Below are 21,449 nucleotides of genomic sequence, written 5' to 3'. Positions count from 1 at the left end.
ACGTAATCTGTCAGTTGGGTTTTGATTTGAATTTAAATGTCCAATTAAGCTGTAACCGTCACTCCCGTTTTGGATGTATGTGAAGTGCAGGTGTGCTTTAAGTAAAGGGGCTTTTTCTTCATTTTAACCCTCTACGAGAGTCATCTCATTATTATTATAACCAGTAGGTTATGGGTCCAGGACATGCTGAGAAGAAGCCGTAAGAATTCTTTGAGAAAACTTTAAAAGAAAGAAGAAGGATGGCGGAATTGAAAGTTTCAATTATTCCGCTGAACGGCTCTAACTATCCGACGTGGAGAGTGCAATGTCAGATGGCTTAGTGAGAGAGGGCCTGTGGGGAATTGTGAAAGGCGAGGTATAGGCCTACAGCCCTAGTCGATCAGAGAAAGAAGAATTTGCGAAGTTTATTTCGAAGAGAGATCGCGCTCTGTCTACGATTGTGCTGTCAATCCAACCATCTCTGCTTTACCTAAACGGAGAGCCTACGGATACCTCCGTTGTCTGGCGCAAGCTCGCGGATCAGTTTCAAGCAAGAACGTGGGCAAACAGACTGGCACTGAGGCGAAAACTTCATGCTCTACGCCTGATGGATGGTGAGTCAGTTCAAGATCATATTAAGAGTATGATTGAAACGTTTGACGCACTGTCAGTTATTGGAGATCTGATAGATGAAGATGACCGTGTAGTTTGTCTGCTCGCAAGTCTGCCTGAGTCATTTAACATGACAGTGACAGCGTTAGAGGCAAGTGTGGATATGCCGAAAATGGAAGTTGTGACTGAGCGTTTGCTGCATGAGGAGCGCAAAATGAAGCAACGTGACACTGATACAAGCAGTGATGCAAAAGCAATGACCAGTAAGCAGAAATTTAAAGAGAAAGGTCCAAAATGTCACCACTGTGGAAAGTTTGGCCACATCAAACGAAATTGTAGAGATTTGTTGAAAAATGAACAAAATGGAGATAAACGAAGTCAAAAGGGATCAAAGCATAAATTAAACAAGGCTGAAGTGAAAAGAGCAAATGACAATGAAGACAATGAGTGTGTTGGTCTAGTAGTGAGTCATGCATTATCAGTGAAATCTGCTGGAAAAAGTAATAGCTGGATTGTGGACTCTGGAGCTACCTGTCACATGTCTAATGATAACAAGATGTTCATTAAATTCAATAGCTTACAGCCAACACAAGAAGTCACTAGGTGATGGCTATTCAGTTGAAGCAACAGGTCGTGGTGTTGTTATGCTGGAAATGATTCTTGCTGACACAACTAAAAAATGCAAGCTGAACAATGTGCTGTATGTACCACGCCTGTCATACAACCTGTTGAGCGTGTCCATGGCAACACAGTCTGGGAAGATTGTGAAGTTCATTGAAAATGAGTGTAGTTTAATGGATGTGAATGGAAAGCAAATTGCAGTTGCAAAGAAAGTGGATAGCCTGTACTACATTCATTGCCAAGAACAATTGCCAAGAAAAGCTAATTCAGTTGCTACGGAGAGTGTGCACAAGGAGAGAAAAGAAATCATTTGGCATCGTCGTTTTGGTCACCTTGGACTGCAAAATTTGAAGAGGCTGGCTAAAGAGCAGTTAGTGGAAGGATTGGACTACGATGTCCTGAAAGATACTGACTTCTGTGAGTCGTGCGTTGAAGGAAAACATCATCGTGGCAAATTTCCAACTGATGGCAGAAAAAGAGCTAACGAACCACTTGGCTTAGTGCACAGTGATGTTTGTGGAAAAATAAATGAGAAGTCACTGAGTGGAGCAGAATATTTTCTAACATTCATTGATGACAAGACTCATTATGTGTGGATGTATGTCCTGAAACGCAAAGATGAAGTCTTCAAAAAGTTTGTTCAGTGGAAAGCAGAAGTGGAAACATACACTGGGAGAAAACTAAAAGTTCTTCGCACAGATAATGGAGGAGAATACACTTCGAAGGAGTTTGAAGCGTTTCTGAAAGCAGAAGGAGTGCGACATGAACTAGCCGTGCCAAAGACCCCTGAACAGAATGGTGTTGCAGAGAGGATGAACAGAACACTGGTTGAAACGGTGAGATCAATGCTGGTTGATGCAAAGCTGTCTCAGAGGTTCTGGGCAGAAGCTCTCGCAACCGCAGTATACCTGAGGAATCGAAGTCCAACAAAAGCAGTAGCAGACATGACTCCATTTGAAGCCTGGGCTGGAGAGAAACCTACTGTGAGTCATCTACGTGTATTTGGATGTGATGCCTATGCCCACATACCAAAGGATGAAAGAAAGAAATTGGACTCAAAGGCAAGAAAATGTGTTCTGCTGGGCTATGGAACAGAAACAAAAGGATATAGATTGTATGACATAAAACAGGCAAAAGTCTTCTACAGCCGAGACGTGATATTCAACGAATCAGTCTGTGGTGCTGAGACATCTGACTTATGTGAAGAAAACATTGAGCACAGTTTGGTGGAATTCGACTGCATTAACAGTGAAGAACCAGATATCACTGAGACAGCTGAGCCTGAGACACTAAGGCCAGAAAGAACTCGAAAACCGCCTGATCACTACGGAGAGTGGGTGACAGTTGCTAACACTGACCTGCGTGAACCTGAAACTGTGTGTGATGCGCTTACCAGTCCTGAGAAATCTAAGTGGAAAGAAGCAATGCAGAAAGAGATGGAGTCTCTATATGCAAATGAAGTGTGGGACCTTGTGGAATTACCTGAGAACAAGAAAGCCGTAGGGAGCAAGTGGGTCTTCAAAGTCAAAGTCGACGCTGATGGAGAAATCGAAAGACACAAAGCTCGCCTGGTGGCTCAAGGTTTTTCTCAGAGATGTGGATCTGACTATGATGAGACATTCAGTCCAGTGGTCAGGTTTGAGTCTGTCCGCACAGTTGTTGCACTTGCAGCGCAACATGGACTGAAGCTGCATCAACTGGATGTAAAGACTGCCTTCTTGAATGGTGAACTTAAAGGGGAATTGAACTCAAGACATTCTAGCCTGTTATCACGGGTAATTTATTTCTATTTTGCATTTTACTTGAGAAAAAAAACTAAATTTGCATTATTTCGATACATTAAATTAGATAGTGTGTTGAAGCAGAATTTTCGGAACTGTTTTGATGGACTCATTTAACCAGAATGCACTGCGCAAAACTAAGTCAGTAGCTCCACCCACTAACCACGGAATGACGCGACGTTCAGCTTCGTTTACCGCCGCTCTCAACTCAAGTCAACTTGAACTTTAGCCAGCAGACGAAACCAAACCAAACTCCGTTTTTACACTCTCACCAAAAACCGTCGATAAAAAAATGACTAGAACCTGTACAGTATGTGGATGTAAGGACAACAAATTCAGGCCACCGGGAGTTCGTTTTTATAGTTTATCTCAACGCGACCCTCAGCTCTGCACCCAGTGGCTAACTGCATTAAATTTGTTAGTTGACACACCGCCAACAGATTACTCTAAAATCAGAATATGCAGCCAGCACTTTCGTCAGGAGGACTTCGAATACTGTTTTTCAGCCCAGTTTTTAGGAAGTGCGGTGTCACAGGCCAAAAAATTGAAGCCAGGTGCGTTACCAAGGAACATTGCAGTTAGCAACTCAACCCTGACTGAGTCTCCATCATCCACCCCTGGCTTCGACATCGATATGGAAGAGATGCCGACCACCTCCACGCCTCAGAGTGTCCCGCGGAGTCAGGTAATGTCAAACTATCTAAAACATCATTTGACTTAGTTGTTGCTTGTTTTGTGTAACTACGGTAAACATACTACGTAGAAAGAAGTTATTTATCATGTTATTATGAACACGAGCAAAGCAAGCTAACGTTAGCTCATCCTGTGCAGCTGTCACCTAGCTTGTGACATAGCTAACCTAAGCTAGGTAGCACTAGTCTAGGTACCGCGATGACTGGGTACAGAGAGCATAACACTGAGAGAATAAGAAAATGTTGAAGATGGACATTAAGAGCAAAAAATCCATAAAGGCATGAAGCTTGGTTGACTGCCTCCATGTAGATGGGTCAGTGGCTACTGACTAATATGGATACTAAAAGTTGTTAAAAGATTGGCTCATCATTGCAATGACATTATTAATTCATACCAAATGCAAAACACAACTATACTTAATTCAGTACATTTACACTAATCATGTGTCATGGAATAAAAGGACAATGATTTAAATTCATTACTTTCTTTTAACAATAAAAAATGTTTAGACAGGCTATATCATGTCATTGACCCAGATGTACGTAGCCTTTATTTATTTCTTTGGTATGTAGTGTTAACGGTGTTGTCTTTCTGCAGCAGAGAACCACTGGACCTTCAAGAAACCCAGCACTTACAGAAGATATGGATACAAGCTTTTCCACTATCGAAACTTTAGAAGCCACACAAACCACCTACAAACCAGACACAGACTGTACTTCTTCTGCCAGCAGTGTCACAGACGAGGGAACAGCACAGATGTGCTGGCAGGAGAAAAAAGTTGTAGTCTCAGAGTCTAAGGTACTAGAACTGTTCAGATTCTGCCAAACATGTGCCACCATCATAGAAAAAAGAGAAGTGTCCTATGTTGGGTCCCAGATGAGGGTCAAGTGGGAGTGTGCAGAAGGTCACAGTGGAACTTGGACGTCATGTCCCTCTGAACGTGGAATGCCACAGTCTAACCTCCTCCTTGCTGCTGCCATACTATTTACGGGAAGCACATTCACCAAGTTGGAAGAGTGGGCCAAACTCCTCAATCTTCAGATCTTTAGCAGCAGCACATTCTATGACATACAAAACTCCTACTTGCATCCAGTCATTCAGGCTGAATTCCCGGCAGGGAAATTGTCCATTCAGAGTTGGTCCAGGTACGTCACATGAATCAAAATTCAATCAATAATAATAATAAGAATAATAATAAGAATAATATATTTTATTTGTATGTGTTAAAACTTTGTCATTTCTATCTCTTATTATGCCCCTTTTTAGGCGACTGAGACCACAAGCTCAGGGGCTATGGAGACTGTTGCCCTCAGGCGCGGATTGGACCATCTACTTGACAACAGCCTACATGTGGAGGTCTTGGCAACTGATCGTTCCACAAGTGTCAAGAAAATAATGCGCGAGGAATATGAAGAGGTCGATCATCAATTTGATATTTGGCACACTGCGAAGAGTGAGTACAATCTGCCACTATAAGTTAAAGCTTGTGATGGGTATGTCAGTATAGCTGTTAACCACATTCCTGGTTAAAATCATGACATTAGATGTGCAGTACACAACAATTTAATCACTGACTTTAGACGGGTACTTTCACTACCAGCATGAGTGCATAGTGTCAAACAGTGTGTTGGAGTGGACATCAGGTTAAAGCGACTTTTCTGCGTTATTGAACTCCTAGCCCTTTCACGAGTTCAATAAGTGACAAGAAAGTGCCTTTGTTTACATGTCCACTCAAACACATTGTTTGACATTATGCGCTTACCCTGGTTGTGAAAGTACCCAGATGTTGGTTGCAAGTGGTCATGCTTTTACTCGTAACATTGTCTTGTGTTTACCCAGATATCCAAAGCAAATTGATATCCAAGTCCAAGAAGAGGGGATGTGCAGCATTGAAACCTTGGATCCACTCAGTCCGGAACCATCTCTGGTACTCTGCTGCCAAGGCAAAAGGAAATGTAGAGGTATGTAGACCACTTTAAGGTCTTCTGTACTCAACTGCCTCACTATGGAAATGTCATCCAATCTGAGTAGCTTATCTCAGTAGTCCCATCTCATTGGCAAGACTAAACTGTACATAGTGTTTGGCCACGTTCTTGAAAATGTTTTGTTATATTTATTCTTATAAGACACTGAAGTCGACGTGGAATTCAATTCTGCACCACATAATCGACGAACATACATGGACTGAAGGAGGGACTGAGCGTAGCTGTCATCACCCACCTCTCACCGATGAAGACCGGGAGAAAAAAATGTGGCTGTGTAAGGACAGTGAAGCATATCAGGAGCTGGCTAGAATAGTCCTGAACACAACACTCCAGAAGGACCTAGAAAACATGGGGCGTTTCAAACACACAGGTCAGTGGTTTTGTGTGCTTGTCTCCCTCACTTGTCTAAGGGGTGTAACCATCCCTTATAAACATTGCCGTAGCAAGGTTTGCTATTTTAAGGGTTTATAATTTGATGCAGTGGATGGGAGATATTTGTAATGATGAGTCAGATTGTAAGAAATTCAACCAGTAATTTTGGATTGATATGCAACATCCTAAATTATGTGGGCCAGAAGAGGTGAGTCTGTCTTATTAACAGTGTAGATAGAATATAGTTATCTACAGTAGATGGAAACAGGCATTAAACATGTACCAGCTTCCCCAATGCTATGGACAGCACTAATGTATTTCTGTTGTAGTTTGATTTCACCTAATCTCTTTCAAGGATGAGTCAGGGCACCCTTTTATTTGTTGACAGTAAAGGTAATCTAATATATTACATCTCTGCTGAACAACCAGGTGCCTTGGAAGTATTCCACAGTTCCCTCTTGAAATATGCTCCAAAGAGACAGTGCTTTTCCTACCAGAGTATGAAGCAGAGAACAAACTTGGCCATCATGCATCACAATGAGAACCTGACTCAGAAACCAAAGCTGGACTCAGAAGGTCAGTGTTAGAATTGCATTTGTGTGTGTGAATAATATATGCCTGCTCTACCTGTCAACAAGAACAAGACCTGACATAGCATTTGCTGTAAGCAATATAGCCAGTTTCTGTTCTGACCCAACTAAGCAGCACTGGACAGCTGTGAAGCGAATCCTAGAGATATTTGAATGGAACACAGACACTAGGTCTACTCTACAGCAAGAACAAAGAGAAAGAGTGCATTGGATACTCCGATGCAGATTGGGCTGGAGACCTAGATGATCGAAAATCTGTGTCAGGATACATGTTCAAGATGAGTGGCGCAGCAGTAAGCTGGAAGAGTAAGAAACAGTCATGTGTTGCTCTCTCTACAGCAGAGGCTGAGTACCCAGCAAACACATAACCTTTAGGGAAGGTTCCCTTAAGGTAATATATATATGGCATTAGCCAGTGCTGCACAAGAAGCAGTCTGGATGCGACTGCTGCTTTCAGATCTAAAGAACTGTCCTGCAGGAGCAACAGTAATCTATGAAGACAACCAGTCAGCTATCTGCGTGGCCAGGAATCCACAATTCCATGGGCGTGCGAAACACATCGACATAAAGCATCATTTCATTCGAGATCAAGTTGCGAGTGGAGCCGTGGATCTAAAGTATTGCAAAACTGATGACATGATTGCTGACAGGCCTAACTCAAGTAAAGTTCATAAAGCTGAGAGAAATGGCTGGACTGAAACCATTAGACTAGTTTGGACCTAGATGGATATTCTACCTGCAAGTGAGAAGGAGTGTTGGAAAGACACTTTAAGTAGAATGCTAATAGAATGGTTTTTGTGTGTTTTCTGTTATCATGCATGACGTAATCTGTCAGTTGGGTTTTGATTTGAATTTAAATGTCCAATTAAGCTGTAACCGTCACTCCCGTTTTGGATGTATGTGCAGGTGTGCAAGTGCAGGTGTGCTTTAAGTAAAGGGGCTTTTTCTTCATTTTAACCCTCCACGAGAGTCATCTCATTATTATTATTATAACCAGTAATGCTTTCATTCTGTGGACGAAATGCATAATAGAATCACGTACAATACATTTCCTGAGTCAGCAGTTTACGAAATGAATTATGTGTCACAATAATTTCATTACGTGGACGAAATGCATAACAGAATCACGAAATCAGTTTGTGACCTGCTGCAATACATTTCGTGAGTCAGCAGTTTACGGAATGAATTATGTCATGATAATTCCATTATGTGGACGAAATGCATAATAGAATCAGTTTTGTGACCTGCTAAAATACAGGTTGAACTATAGGTCTGCACGGGACTGATTTTTCCCGCCCCGCCCGCCCGCATCTGTAACATGATGTCCCGCTCCCGCCCGCTAAAGCCCGCATGCAGGAGGGATAGCCTATTCAGCTTTTCTTTCTGTCTCACGAAAGGAGCACACACACCTGAGAAAGACTCCAGATGTCAGTTTCTTGGTTCTGAATGTAAGCTAACAACTGAAGTAGGCCTAGCCTGGTGCCCTCTGTCATGCTTTCGATTTCGAGTTTTGACAATGAGCAGCAGGAACAAATCGAACCCACTTAAACGACAATATAGGCTATAGGCCTGCTATCCATCAGTTATGCTACCAAGGTGAAGTTAGTTTGATATTTGATATTCGGATATAGGACAGATATTCTTTTTTTTTTTAATGCGGCCGGTTTCACCCCGTGTTTGCAGACAATGTACAAACAGATGACCTGTCTACTTACTCCCAGCCGACCTACTAAGGGACCGTCTATAAAGTACCTTCTGAATTACCTTCATGGTCTTTTTTGTCAATAGCTCTGACATCATGACATCAGTTGCTATAAAAAGAGGTGTGTCTGATGAGTCCCATATAGGATAACTATTCTGCATTGGTTGGGAGTCCCTAGGTCACATGGCTTGGGAGGTATTGAAAAAAGGAGACTGTTTCTTATTGGACATAATGTATTTTCTTTAAAATATTCCTATAAAATACAGTGTGAACATAGTCGCTATAAAAAGAGGTGTGTCTGATGAGTCCCATATAGGATAACTATTTTGCATTGGTTTGGAATCACTAGGACATATGGCTTGGGAGGTATTGAAAAAAAGGAGTCTGTTTCTTATATGAAATAATGCATGAAGGTAATTCAGAAGGTACTTTGTAGACGGTCCCTAAGTAGGTCGGCTGGGAGCAAGTAGACAGGTCATCTGTTCGTACATTGTCTACAAACACGGGGTGAAACCGGCTGCATTAAAAAAAAAAAAAGAATATCTGTCGAATATCAAATATCAAACTAACTTAACCTCGGTAGTTATGCTTAAACCACGATATTTAATGCTGCCTAACAGAACATCCAGCTGAACTATAGTTATGAACACTACTTTAATCATTTCCATATTTAATTTTACGCACTTATTTAATTTGCGGGAGTGCAGTGAATCATCGGTTTGTCCCGCACCCGCCCGCTCCCGCAAAGTGCAGAGCTCTACATTGAACAGTAGCAGAGCCCGTCTACGGAGAGCCTGGCCACTCCGTATTAAGTCCCATTGTACCGAATTTTGGTTGCAGTTCCACCAGAGTTCCACTGGGAGCGATCGCCATGAGTGCAAAATGAATGGGAGTCAATGGAGCTAGACGGCTAAATTGGTCTCTTTCACCTGATTGTCGTTGACAAATCTCCAGTGTTGAGGAGTAACGGAATACATGTAGGCCTACCGGCGTTACGTATTCAGAATACAAATTATGAGTAACTGTATTCCGATTTAGTATTTGGTATTTAGAATGCAGTTACATTGTTGAAATCAATGGATTACATGACGATACTTCTCTGTTTCATAAGTTTATTCACTCTCTAAATAAATTAAGGCAACTCCATTTCCCAGAAGCTCCTGAAAGCAATCTATGATAAAATTGTTTCCATGTTTAAATCCAAGCCCCGCCGTCTTGCACTTGCCTTAAAACGCAGTCAGCACGCATTATGGACGCGTCATCGGAGACCCTGAAATGACTGTTTGCACAGCAAATTAGGAGTAAAGTAAGTGGAGGTAACTCCTGTTCCTCACTGATCGTGGTTCCTGATGTCTGTTCAAAGGATATTTTCCCAAGTATTACCAGCTCAAGCTACTTTGGCCAATCGGTTACACAGTTTGCTAATCAATAAACAAAGCCTAGTTCACGTGTTGATTTAGACCTAGGCCTACAATCAAACCAATCTCTAAAATAGGCACTGCATTCTAAGTTTTTTATTTTAACTTAAAATAGATTTATGGATTATTTTTTTTCTAATTAGATCTACATTTATGTTTTAAAAAGAATTATATGGTGCAGCCTCTGAAGAATTATTCTTGCGAGTAGCATATTAACATGCGGTTTTTGATTGTCATTACGCGATCACGTTCATTTTGAGAGCCCTGATATACAGTAGCCTATAGTGTTTACATTTACAGGTCATTTGCGTTCCACCTGTCATATGCGCCCCTCACTTGTACTGGGTTGATACCACCGAAAAATCTCACAGGCACATCTTAATTATAATTTCTGGCTACGCCCTTAAAGTAGCCTATTTATTTTGTTTGTTTTAATTAGCCTAGTCGCCTGCTGTAGTTTTAGTGGTCACCTTGCTATTTTAAAGTTGTATCAGGTAGCTTAGTTGGCTTTACATTCTCCTATGTGGGCCTAACACTTCAGCCATTTGGAACAGACGAACACACCAGAATAGGCCTGTTTAGTAGGCCTAAGCAGGATTTGATGGCCGCATTCCTACATTTATAAAATGCAATTCAATGAGGAAGTAATCTAAGTATTCAGAATACGTTACTCAGATTGAGTAACGTAACGGAATACGTTACAAATTACATTTTTGGGCATGTATTCTGTATTCTGTAACGGAATACGTTTTGAAAGTAACCCTCCCAACACTGCAAATCTCAGATTTGATTATAGTTTGTATAACTTCAACATGAGTTATAGGTCAAAAGTTGAATGAACGAGTACTTATGTCTTTTTGATTTCTTACAGGTTGGGTCGTTGTTGCCCATAACACGCTAGCATTGTGCTAATGAATGACGTCATTGACACGTTTGAAAGGCTTTTTAGAACAATTAAGTGACTTTAAAAAATATAATACTCAACCAAGTGTATTTTCTTTGCCTCCCCTTTCGAATACAATATTCAATTACTTGAAAAAAAATTATATCCCGAGAAAAGTGGATTTTGAGGGGTACAGCTCCATAGACCTCCATGCATTCTGCACTCGTGGACGAGCGCCCTCATGTGGAACCTGCAACCAGTTCAGAAACCGGAAGTTTTCCGAGAGTGGCAGTTCTCCCCTTATTAGACATTCTCTGACAGTAGCCTATTTAATGTATTCTAATCCATTGTCAATCACTTCCTGGAACTTTTTGAAGTTTACATGAACCACATGACCTTAACGAATTTTGAACACCCATTGTCGCAACTCTACCTTTATATGCCTCTGGTTAAGTCTATGGGGAAATTTTGAGTAGTTTTTAATTAATAGTTTAAAAAGTATAAAAGTTACAAAGATGAAAAATACAAAGCCCAGATGTCCTAAGTAAGACCTAGGTAACATAGTTTGAATGAAGTGTCTATGTTAAACGGTTGAAGCTGCATTAACTGCGTTAGAAGAAGAAGAAGACTTCGGATAACAGAACAGTGCATTTCCATGCACTGTAATAATAAGCTTTATTTACTGTATACATACAGGGTCCTTTTCTTTATTTATACCTGAAGTCATACTCATTAAACAGCTACATATTTCACAAATATGTAGAGAGAACATGGGAAAAATAAAATCAAGAAGCCAATAACAACTTTTTATTGAGCTTACTAATCCTCTCTCTCTCTTTCTCCCACTGTCACACAGGAGTCTTCACAGCTCCAGTCAAAGGGGCCTACCATTTTGTTTAATTTATACATGGCCATGCTTCAAGAATTGTAGTAGCCACTCTGTATAAAAATGAAGAGGGGATTGTCAGTCCTTACAGCTACACAAGTGGAAGTACGACTCCCTCTAATGGAGCTTCTGTTCCGCTGGAGGTGGGAGATGTGGTCCAGGTGAAGCTGTGGGCCAATGCGTGGCTCTATGATAATACAGCCCACCACACCTCCTTCTCTGGCCACCTGCTCTTCCCCTTGTGAGGAGTCGGTCCTGAAGTGAATCAGACCTGTAATATTCCATTACTGTCCACACAATGGCCTGCCTTATAGAAGCACAAATCTCAGAGAAATATCTGCTAGACAGTTGGTGTCTTTACCTTTCTTAACATGTTCATTACTGTTTATTATTGTTATTTCTGAGTAAGAGACTAAGATACTTATAGATTATGATTTCAAAGGGCTTATTTTAATTGAAGTTATATTCAACTTAATAATAATAATAATAATAATAATAATAATAATAATAATAAAGTCTGTGTAATGTTTAGTGTCTGTGTCCATGACCAGAGTCCATGAATCAGACATATGTCTTACAAACAGTAATGGCTTCCATCCAGGTGATTCTGTGAATGTGAAGATATTAAGTTCTTCAAGTCAAGTCGGCTTTTATTGTCAATTTCTTTACATGCACTGGTCATACAAAGAATTGAAATTTCGTTTCTTACTTTCCCATGCAGACATAGACATGCTTTAAATACAGACATAGACATACTATGGACATAGCCATAGACAATAAACATTAAATTAAAGTGCAAGACTGAAATATAGAACATGTATGTATCAAAATAGAAATATAGGACATATATATATATAAAAAAAAAGAGGTAGTTGTGTTGTATATTTCTATAGTCTTAACAGTTACATGAAGTTTAAACTTGTGCTTGTGTGACCTGTATATTTACATTGATATGCAGTATGTAGTAATTCAAGTATATCAGGCTTGATGTGAAGCAGCAACACGATTGGCTGCGCAGTCACAGTGCAGTTCCACATGGCGGTGTTGGGGGGGGGGGGGGGGGTTTGGTAGACAGGATCCTAGTTTCCTAGGTTCCTGGTTGGCTGGTGGGTGGGGGGGGGCTGTCAGTGATGGGAGAGTGGGTAGAGTGTTCAGCATCCTGATTGCTTGGTGGATGAAGCTACTTGCCAGTCTGGTGGTGCGGGAGCGGAGGCTCCTGTACCGCTTTCCAGAGGGCAGGAGGCTGAACAGTTCGTGTGCAGGGTGGGTTGTATCCTTGACAATCATTAGTGCTTTGCGGGTGAGGCGGGTGGTGTAAATGTCCTGCAGGGAGGGGAGTGGTGCTCCAATGATCCTCTTAGCTGTGTTAACAGTGCGCTGGAGGGTCTTCCTGTTCTGATCTGTGCAGCTTCCGCCCCACACTGTGATGCTGCTGGAGACGATGCTCTCGATGGTCCCTCTGTAGAATGTAGTCATGACAGGAGGCGTGGCACTTGCCTTCTTCAATTTGCGCAAGAAGTAGAGGCGCTGCTGGGCTTTCTTCACCAGTGATGCTGTGTTGGTGGTCCAGGAGAGGTCGTCGCTGATGTGCACCCCCAGAAATGTTGTGCTGCTCACTCTCTCCACAGCATCTCCGTCGATGGACAGTGGTGGCAGTTGTTTGTGGCCTCTCTGAAAGTTGACAACAATCTCCTTGGTCTTGCTGACATTTAGCAGGAGGTTGTTGTCTTTGCACCATTTAGCCAGCAGGTCTACTTCTTCTCTGTAGTGAGCCTCATCGCCCTTAGTGATGAGGCCCACCAGTGTTGTGTCGTCCGCAAACTTCACCAGATGGTTGGAGCTGTGAGTGGTTGTACAGTCATGTGTTAGCAGTGTGAAGAGCAGGGGGCTGAGCACACACCCTTGAGGGGCCCCCGTGCTTCTTCTTCTTTTGGCAGTTGCCAAACAGCTTTAGGTGCATTACCGCCAATTTCTGAATAGGATTGTGGGTCTGAATTCTACATCTCTAAATTCTATGGAATAATGTTGTTGTTTTCAAGCAATAAAAAATACATCTAAAACATTGTTCCCCAGAATTTCTTTGCAATATATTGGTAACAATCAGATTTATCTTTACTTCTGCTAGCTGTTCTATAAGTGTTTGTCGTTCCTGATTGTAGGGCAATGTTCTATACCATCTTCTATAGTTTCTTGATTGCCACACTCACAGTAACAAACATGTACTCGCACGCATGCACAAACACACACACACAAAAAAATACTTACATGCAGGCAAGCAGGCACACCCACACAACATTACCCCCCCGCACACACACTCACAATCGAAAACTCACACACAGAGAAGCACACATATACACAAAAGCAAACGCACACATGCACACACTCATTTACATACACAAAAGTTGCAAGAGTAGGGGATGAAGTTAGCCTGGCCTTGGCCTGTCTACGTACTTCCGGTCAATTTCTTTTCCCTACAGTACTCCGTCTGGAATAGGTTGATTCACGCTCGTTTACTTCGGCAGCTGGGCAGCCGACCAACCAGCGAACAGAGGGCGTCCCTGAGAGCGATTACGTACCCAGGCATGGTGTTTCAATTACTACGTCCCCGCCCCTGAAGCAGATCGCTTGGAATACATCAACGTAGGGAGCGAAAAGGACTTATACTTATGAAATCTTTGAGCAAATGTAAATAATAGTTAAGCCTATTAACAGGAGTGTCATGAACGAAGTCACAGTGGAGTAGGATGTTATATCGTCAGCTAAACATTAGTCATAGATTTTGTCACTTGAAATAGGCTACGAACATACCCGAGTCAAACTGTAGTTTAGTAGGCTACATGGTCGGGTCAAAATCGCTATTTTTCAAACACTAAGAAGGCTCGACATAACTTAAAACTTTGATCGGAGCATCATCAGCGTCTCTACATATGAACTCGAGCATTAAGAACATTGTTTGTGTACACATAGTTTACTAAAAAGAAAGATTTTGGACAACTCACTCGTTGTGTCAAGCCTTCATAGTATTTGAAAAATAGCGATTTTGACGCGATTGTATCAAAAAAGTAGTAGCCCTATAGGAATCCCATTCAAAAGGTCATTTCACCCGAAAACGACAACGCATACAAGCTTAAAAGTGGTGCTTTGGAGGTACTTATGCATTTATATGAAAGTTTGACTTGGGTACATTCACAAAACACTATATGATGCATTTTGGCGAGAGTTACGCAGATGAAACGTCTGATTGTTTGCTGATAAGATGCACCCGTGCTTGTTATGGGCGTGCTGCAGAGAAACTTCTCTGTATGACCATAGCCCGTCAACGGAGAGTCTTGCCACTCCGTATTAAGTCCCATTGTACCGAATTTTGGATGCAGTTCCACCAGAGTTCCACTGGGGGCGATCGCCATGAGTGCAGAATGAATGGGAGTCAATGGAGCTAGACAGCTAAATTTGTCTCTTTCACCTGATTGTCGTTGACAAATCTCAGATTTGATTGTAGTTTGTATAACTTCAACATGGGTTATAGGTCAAAAGTTGAATGAACGAGTACTTATGTCCTTTTGATTTCTTACAGGTTGGGTCGTTGTTGCACATAACACGCTAGCATTGTGCTAATGAATGACATCATTGACACATTTGAAAGGCTTTTTAGAACAATTAAGTGACTATATAAAATAAAATACTCAACCAAGTGTATTTTCTTTGCCTCCCCTTTCAAATGCAATACTCAAATTACTTGAAAAAAAATTATATCCCAAGAAAAGTGGATTTTGAGGGGTACAGCTCCATAGACCTCCATGCATTCTGCACTCGTGGACGAGCGCCCTCATGTGGAACCACAGAAGGAACTGCAACCAGTTCAGTGGCAGTTCTCCCCTTATTAGACATTCTCTGGTATGACGAAACGCCGGTTGTTAGTGATTGGTTCAAAGCGGTTCAACCTCAAACTGTGCCCTCCCACCCGGAAATAAACGAACGCCTATGGATCTAGGCCAGACTCTGTGCGAAGTCAGAGAGTCTGGTTTCCAGGCTAGGATGAAGTAGGAGATTGAGAAATGTTGAAATGACAAATTGAGAAATGTGATTTATTTCATTACATCTAGTTACACACAATATTATACACTATGTATAGCGCAACTTAAGTTTTCTAATTGAATGATTTGCAAATCAGGATAGCAAAAGAGTGTCAATCGACGTTAATTGTTGGTCACATTTATCAGTTTCCGTCAGACACCCAAAATTCAACATCGATGCCATGAGCAGAGGTTGGTCTCTCAAAGTAGAGCGTCGAAAGGGTTCTATCTTGGAAGAGTTCTCTTGGTAAAGATGGGCTAAAAGACTGTAGACTGACGGAAATGTAAGCTACGAAACATCAAGTTATATTCATGCACAAGCCAACTAAGCTATGATAGGAAGACATTAAAGGGAATTTGTTCATGTAGCTCAGGGGTCGGCAGCCTTTTTTGCCTGGAGAGCCACTTTTACCAATTTTTTTTTAATCTCAGAAGAGCCACATAAAGACGGTTACAAAAAAAAGTTTGGATATTTAACGTACAGTTACTTTCATTCAACAGAGGATTTTTAAATACATTTTCTACTCGTTTTAAAAGTAGGCCTAATGTGCAAGTAACTTGAAATGTAAAGTGGAATGACAGAAGTATAGGCCTTAGGCTTCCCATGTACTGTAGGCTAAACACCACCCCCTATTTTTCCAGTGTCCTTTGGTATGCAAAGTAACATCATAGTTAACAATACAACACTCAATTTTCGTTGACATGTCATTGGCGAAATTGAACATTAGGCATACCAGATATTAGATTTGGTGATGGCCTTGGAGTCTGGCTGGCTCATATTCAGTGAGGTGAAGTTTCATGCAAGAATTGAGGCTGTCACCATTTAAGGGCAACTCCACTCAAAACTGTCATATCCATAACGGCAACTAAATACCATGGCATTGTGTTGGTGTTATGGATGTGACAGTTTTGCGCGAAATTTCCCTAAAACGTGAGCGCAGGTTTGTCTTTATATTTTTCATATGTGAGAGATTTCTTACATGCAAGTGGAACCGAACAGGGTTAACACAGCAATACTAACTCGTTGCAGTGTGCGATATATAACGGGCAGTTCATTTCGCATTTTCAGAATCAGTCTTCGGATGGAAACTTTCCCATTTCAGCCCGCTTGTGTTCGCGCTCGCAAGCTGTGGTCGCTGACGTTTCCTTTTTGACATTTTCCTTATCTAGCCTACAGCAAGCGCACACATCAACAATAACAAAGTGTTCTCGTTGACTGAAATGGAGGGAAATCGGTGATTTTGTTTGATATTGACTTGGCAACAAATCAAAGATCCGCGGGTTGCCGACCCCAGCTGTACATTACATCGACGTAACCGTGAACCAGAGGTGGGACCAAGTCACTGTTTGGCAAGTCACAAGTAAGTCCCAAGTCTTAGCACTCAAGTCCAAGTCAAGTCCCAAGTAAATACAGAGAAGGGCAAGTCGAGTCCAAGTCCAAGTCTCATCAAAGCCAAGTCGAGTCCAAGTCCAAGTCCCAATCCTTTTCAAGTCCTGAACAAGTCATCAGGTACTCTTCACTTAATAATGGCATTATTAGACTATCGATCATAATTTTAACACTTCCATCTAATCCACAGAATTTATTTTTATAAATACAGATTAAAATATGTTCAATGTTTCTGTCTTGAAATCTTTTACGATATATGCATGCGCATACAATATACACATGTGCATACCTGAGTAATCTGTACAAAACGGATAGCTACATGACAAATAAAAATATTGTTTTTCCAAATTTCGGAGCCCACTGTAAGGATGAGTAATAATTTGACTGATGGCATTTCACTGCGCTAGACCACAGATTTGCCTGCAAACAATTTATTAGGCTGCCAGTGGCGACTCATAAGGGAAGCCAAGGTCAACACTTTTATATTATTTAAAAGATAATAATGACACAGTAATTTTGTTTTAAAGTATTCATTTCTTAAGAAATACTACACATGTGATGCTGTTTATCTCATTTGTAAATGGTGCACTGTCACTTTAAGCCCATTGTGTGCCACTGTCCACACATTCTCATAATGATCTTTTTTTTACCAGCTCCATTCCTATGGCTACTGTAGTCCACAAACTCAAACATTGTTTGTGCCACATGAATAGCACAATATTAACAATGATAAGCATTATATTAAGTTGGCACAAACAGCTTTCATTCCTTTGGAAATAGATGCATGTATGACATGATGCTTGCTTGCATGTATGACATGATGCTTGCTTGACATTTTCTGTTTGCAATTAAATGTGAATTATGAGCCTGGTAGCCAGTAGCCACCTAGCTAGCTGAGTGGAATGCGTTTCAATTGGCATATCAATGTGCTTCATGTAAACAAATTATTGAATAGGCCTACTTCAAGACTCACCATTTCCATTAAACAAAGGCAAAGACAACTCTTCATATTCTTGTCCACTTTCCAAATCACAGTGAGTGCAGCCTATGTCATAGTGACCTGGATCTCATAGTTTATAACAGTAGTGAGAACCGGATAAATCTGCAATTTCCCCTAATCTCGTATTTGTTGCCTTCATGATTTCCTTTTATACGTTTCTTATATTTAAAAGAAAATATCAATCATCATCAACAATGACAAGCCAGCTGGAACCTGCCACTCGTTTTCTCTCCCTCTCGTGCGTGCTTAGATGGGGTTCTCAATTAAATGGAGTAGGCTAGCATAAGTTCAAGTTGGATCTTAATGGAGAGGACTCGAAAAGTATCATCTTTATGTAACATGCTGTTGGTGCATTTTGACATTGTAAACGTTCTCTAACAAGAGTGCAAATCAGTTTGCAGTAAAGCTACTAGTTATTAGCTAAATGTTGGTCGTTTCTCTGTCTTTTGGTGCCCTACACACAGTGCGTAACGCATGTGGGGGTAGCGGCAGCACTGAACTGTGCTCTGGACTGGCCGCTTGTCTCCGCTATTTTATTTTTTTTTAGTCGCGGAGGGAAAGCATCTCTGGGGTGACTGGTCCACGATCAGGAAATTTAGTTTTTGACTCGAGACATGTCAAGTCGTCACAAGTCAAAGAGGCAAAGTCCGAGTCAAGTCTCGAGTGAATAGTATTCAAGTCCAAGTCGAGTCGCAAGTCATGCCGAATTTTATCAAGTCAAGTCTGAAGTCATTAAAATCATAACTCGAGTCTGACTCGAGTCCAAGTCATGTGACTCGAGTCCACATGTCTGCCGTGAACGATACCAAAATTATGACTTCGATACGATACCTGCCATAAATATCACGATGCTCGATACTGAAACGATACTACGGCGAAATCCTAAGATATCTGGAAAAGAAAGGACTCATACCTCCTCCAAGTGTATTGAGTCATTTGTGTTGAATTCGGTGCACTTTTGTAGTGTGCAGGTCAATTCTGGGTTTTAAACTTCCTACATAATTATTATTTTTATAGTCAGTAAAATAGTAGGCCTACTTTGTGTAAGTCCTTCATTTTTTGTTATAGTTCATTTACATTGTGTTGTGTTTTGCCAATAAAGTAGCTTTAAATAGCCAAACTAGGCTAGATCAAGGTCAGTGTTGAAATTACTGCATGCAAATCACTGAATGCTATGCAGAGGGGTCTAATCTTTAGGCCATCTGATGTACAGTATAGGCTTCCCTAGGCCTTCCCGTGTTCATGGGATTTCTTTGACAGTTGCAAAGGGAAAAATGTGAGGATAGTCTTCTTTGCGCCCAGTGTACAAGTACGACGTTCCAACCACTCAGGTCTTCGTCAGATAGGCCTACACCATTACCTGTACCTACACCATTGTCTGTGTGCATTCCTACATTAGCCTACGTCTATTTCTTTGATAACATGATTTGCTACCACGTAACAATAAGCCGCTATTATTATTAGGACTCAACACGCTTTGGTGGTATTGTATGCTGTGGGCTTTAATTAGCGCATTTCGGGTAGCCTATCCTACATCTGGGCAATACTTATTGAACAAATTGCAGTCTACATGCCATGACAAATATTACCAGTGGTACTGACCGAACATGAAATAGATTGTTTACAAGTTATGGTAATGTTATTCTGGCGTGAACTTTGCACTTTCATCACGTTAGCACCCTATGATTACAGCTCGTTATGTCTCGTCAAAATGATTACAGCTCGTTATGTCTTGTCAAAATTCATTGATGAAGGAAGGTTCGCTTTATCCCAGAGAACCATACTCGTTTCACTTAGGCTAGACTAAAACAGAAGAGAAGAACTTGGCACTAACCATGTAGTCGTGTTTTCTATAGCATATTCGTTAACCTGTCGTTCTTTGAACAAAAATGTTGGGCTATGTCTGCGAGGTGTTTAGCCAAGTTCCATGCGTAGCCTACTGCTTTTAAATGACTTTGAAACATATTTCACAAACGGGCCTCTGTGTACCTGATGGCTTGCCTTCACTATTCGCGATGTATCCGAAAAAGTTGAAGATTTCACTTCACCTTTTGTTTTATCCACAAGGCCGAGGACGGTCGGCAAAGAACTACTGTATGTTGACGTTGGCTGCGCACTCACTCACTCACTCAGAGCTGGCTGCTTGACACGCCCACATGCCTAGATGCGTGCAAGGAGTAGTGAGAGCAGCCGTTCACGCAGACACAGAACGTTAATTTTAATAAAGTATCGATTCTAAAAACATCGGAAATCGTATCGTTTTTTGCGTGAAGGCATCGTGATACCTTTTTAGTATCGATACACCGTGCAACACTACACAGCACTCAAAAAATACTCCATAGAAATGCATGGGGCTAGTTTGTCACGCCAATATGGCCGTTGTCTACACATATCCCACCCCTTCCTCGGCAAAACGTTGACATGTGAATACATTGAGCCAATCATGTGGTGTGATGTGAATACATTGAGCCAATCATATGGTGTGTTGTGAAGACATCGTGCCAATCATGTGTTGTGATCTCGCCGCTGGAGCAAGATTGGTGTCGTGAAGCCTTGCGCACGCGCAGTTCGACCCAAAGACTGTGTCCGATGAGTGCCCATAAAACGTTGGTATAAAGGACTTTGATTAAACTACGTGAACATATATTATATTTCGAACAGTATTTTAACATTTTGATTTCAGTAGGTCCATTTTTAATTTAATACAGTACCAAAATTATTCATGACTTATTGAGTAAACAAATGGCAGGTTTGTCCGAGAGCCAGATGCAGTTCCCAAAAGAGCCACATATGGCTCGCGAGCCATAGGTTCCCGACCCCTGATGTAGCTGTACTATTCTAAAATGTACCAGCAATGTAGGTAGGTAGTATAGCATAACATATTTCCAACAAACAAAGTTGCCATGTTTATTTTGTGTTGTTTCAGTTGTCCTATTGTGATAACAATCTAGGTAATTTAGCTCTTTACACATAGGCTTCAGTTATTTTTGGGGGCTGCTATAAATTGAGCATAGTAAATGTAGCCTATTGAATTATTTGAAATGATACTTTGAATTCAAGCAGAAACTCTTCTTTCATAGTTGCTTGTATAGCCTACTTGAATATGGAGATCATGTGCTCCATGGCTACCTCTGATCAGTCAGAATGGTGGCCAAAGAGGCCTACATTTGCCCACTTTCAGTGCTTCACGGCGCTTAGTTGAAAATATATGCATATTTCAGGGTAATGCACAACCAATGCAAGGATTTTGTATTTAATTAGGTGTGCCCGACCGATAAATACGGATTTTGTATTTAATTAGGTGTGCCCGACCGATAAATACGGATTTTGTATTTATTTGTATTTAATTAGGTGTGCCCGACCGATAAATACGGATTTTGTATTTAATTAGGTGTGCCCGATAAATACGGATTTTGTGTTTAATTAGGTGTGCCCGACCGATAAATACGGATTTTGTGTTTAGT

General features: G+C 41.2%; 1 protein-coding gene across 2 annotated transcripts; it reads left to right on the top strand.

Moving 5' to 3' along the window:
- The first annotated feature begins 3,131 nt into the window (after positions 1–3,131).
- zgc:158320 (uncharacterized protein LOC780837 homolog) lies at positions 3,132–6,619 on the top strand. 2 transcript variants are annotated; one of them, XM_042087610.1, is made up of 6 exons: positions 3,132–3,678; positions 4,287–4,831; positions 4,953–5,139; positions 5,526–5,647; positions 5,813–6,041; positions 6,473–6,619. In XM_042087610.1, the coding sequence occupies exons 1-3, from the start codon at positions 3,286–3,288 to the stop codon at positions 5,080–5,082; spliced, it is 1,068 nt and encodes a 355-aa protein (XP_041943544.1). In that variant the 5' UTR covers positions 3,132–3,285; the 3' UTR covers positions 5,083–5,139; positions 5,526–5,647; positions 5,813–6,041; positions 6,473–6,619. The 2 variants fall into 2 exon arrangements, with proteins under 2 accessions (XP_041943544.1, XP_041943543.1); XM_042087609.1 differs by having other exon boundaries at positions 4,284–4,831.
- The last annotated feature ends 14,830 nt before the right edge of the window (positions 6,620–21,449 follow it).

The sequence above is a fragment of the Alosa sapidissima genome, chromosome 3, assembly GCF_018492685.1.
Source record: "Alosa sapidissima isolate fAloSap1 chromosome 3, fAloSap1.pri, whole genome shotgun sequence".
NCBI lineage: Eukaryota > Metazoa > Chordata > Actinopteri > Clupeiformes > Clupeidae > Alosa > Alosa sapidissima.
The sequence above is the reverse complement of the archived record's forward strand: the minus strand, read 5'-3'. Positions and strand labels throughout refer to the sequence as shown.

Excerpts from the sequence above, each read along its gene's own strand:
- zgc:158320 (XM_042087609.1), top strand. The coding sequence starts at position 3,286 with ATGACTAGAACCTGTACAGTATGTGGATGTAAGGACAACAAATTCAGG. Across the intron at positions 3,679-4,283 it reads AGAGTGTCCCGCGGAGTCAG|CAGAGAACCACTGGACCTTC; the intron begins GTAATGTCAAAC and ends GTCTTTCTGCAG. Across the intron at positions 4,832-4,952 it reads TCCATTCAGAGTTGGTCCAG|GCGACTGAGACCACAAGCTC; the intron begins GTACGTCACATG and ends GCCCCTTTTTAG.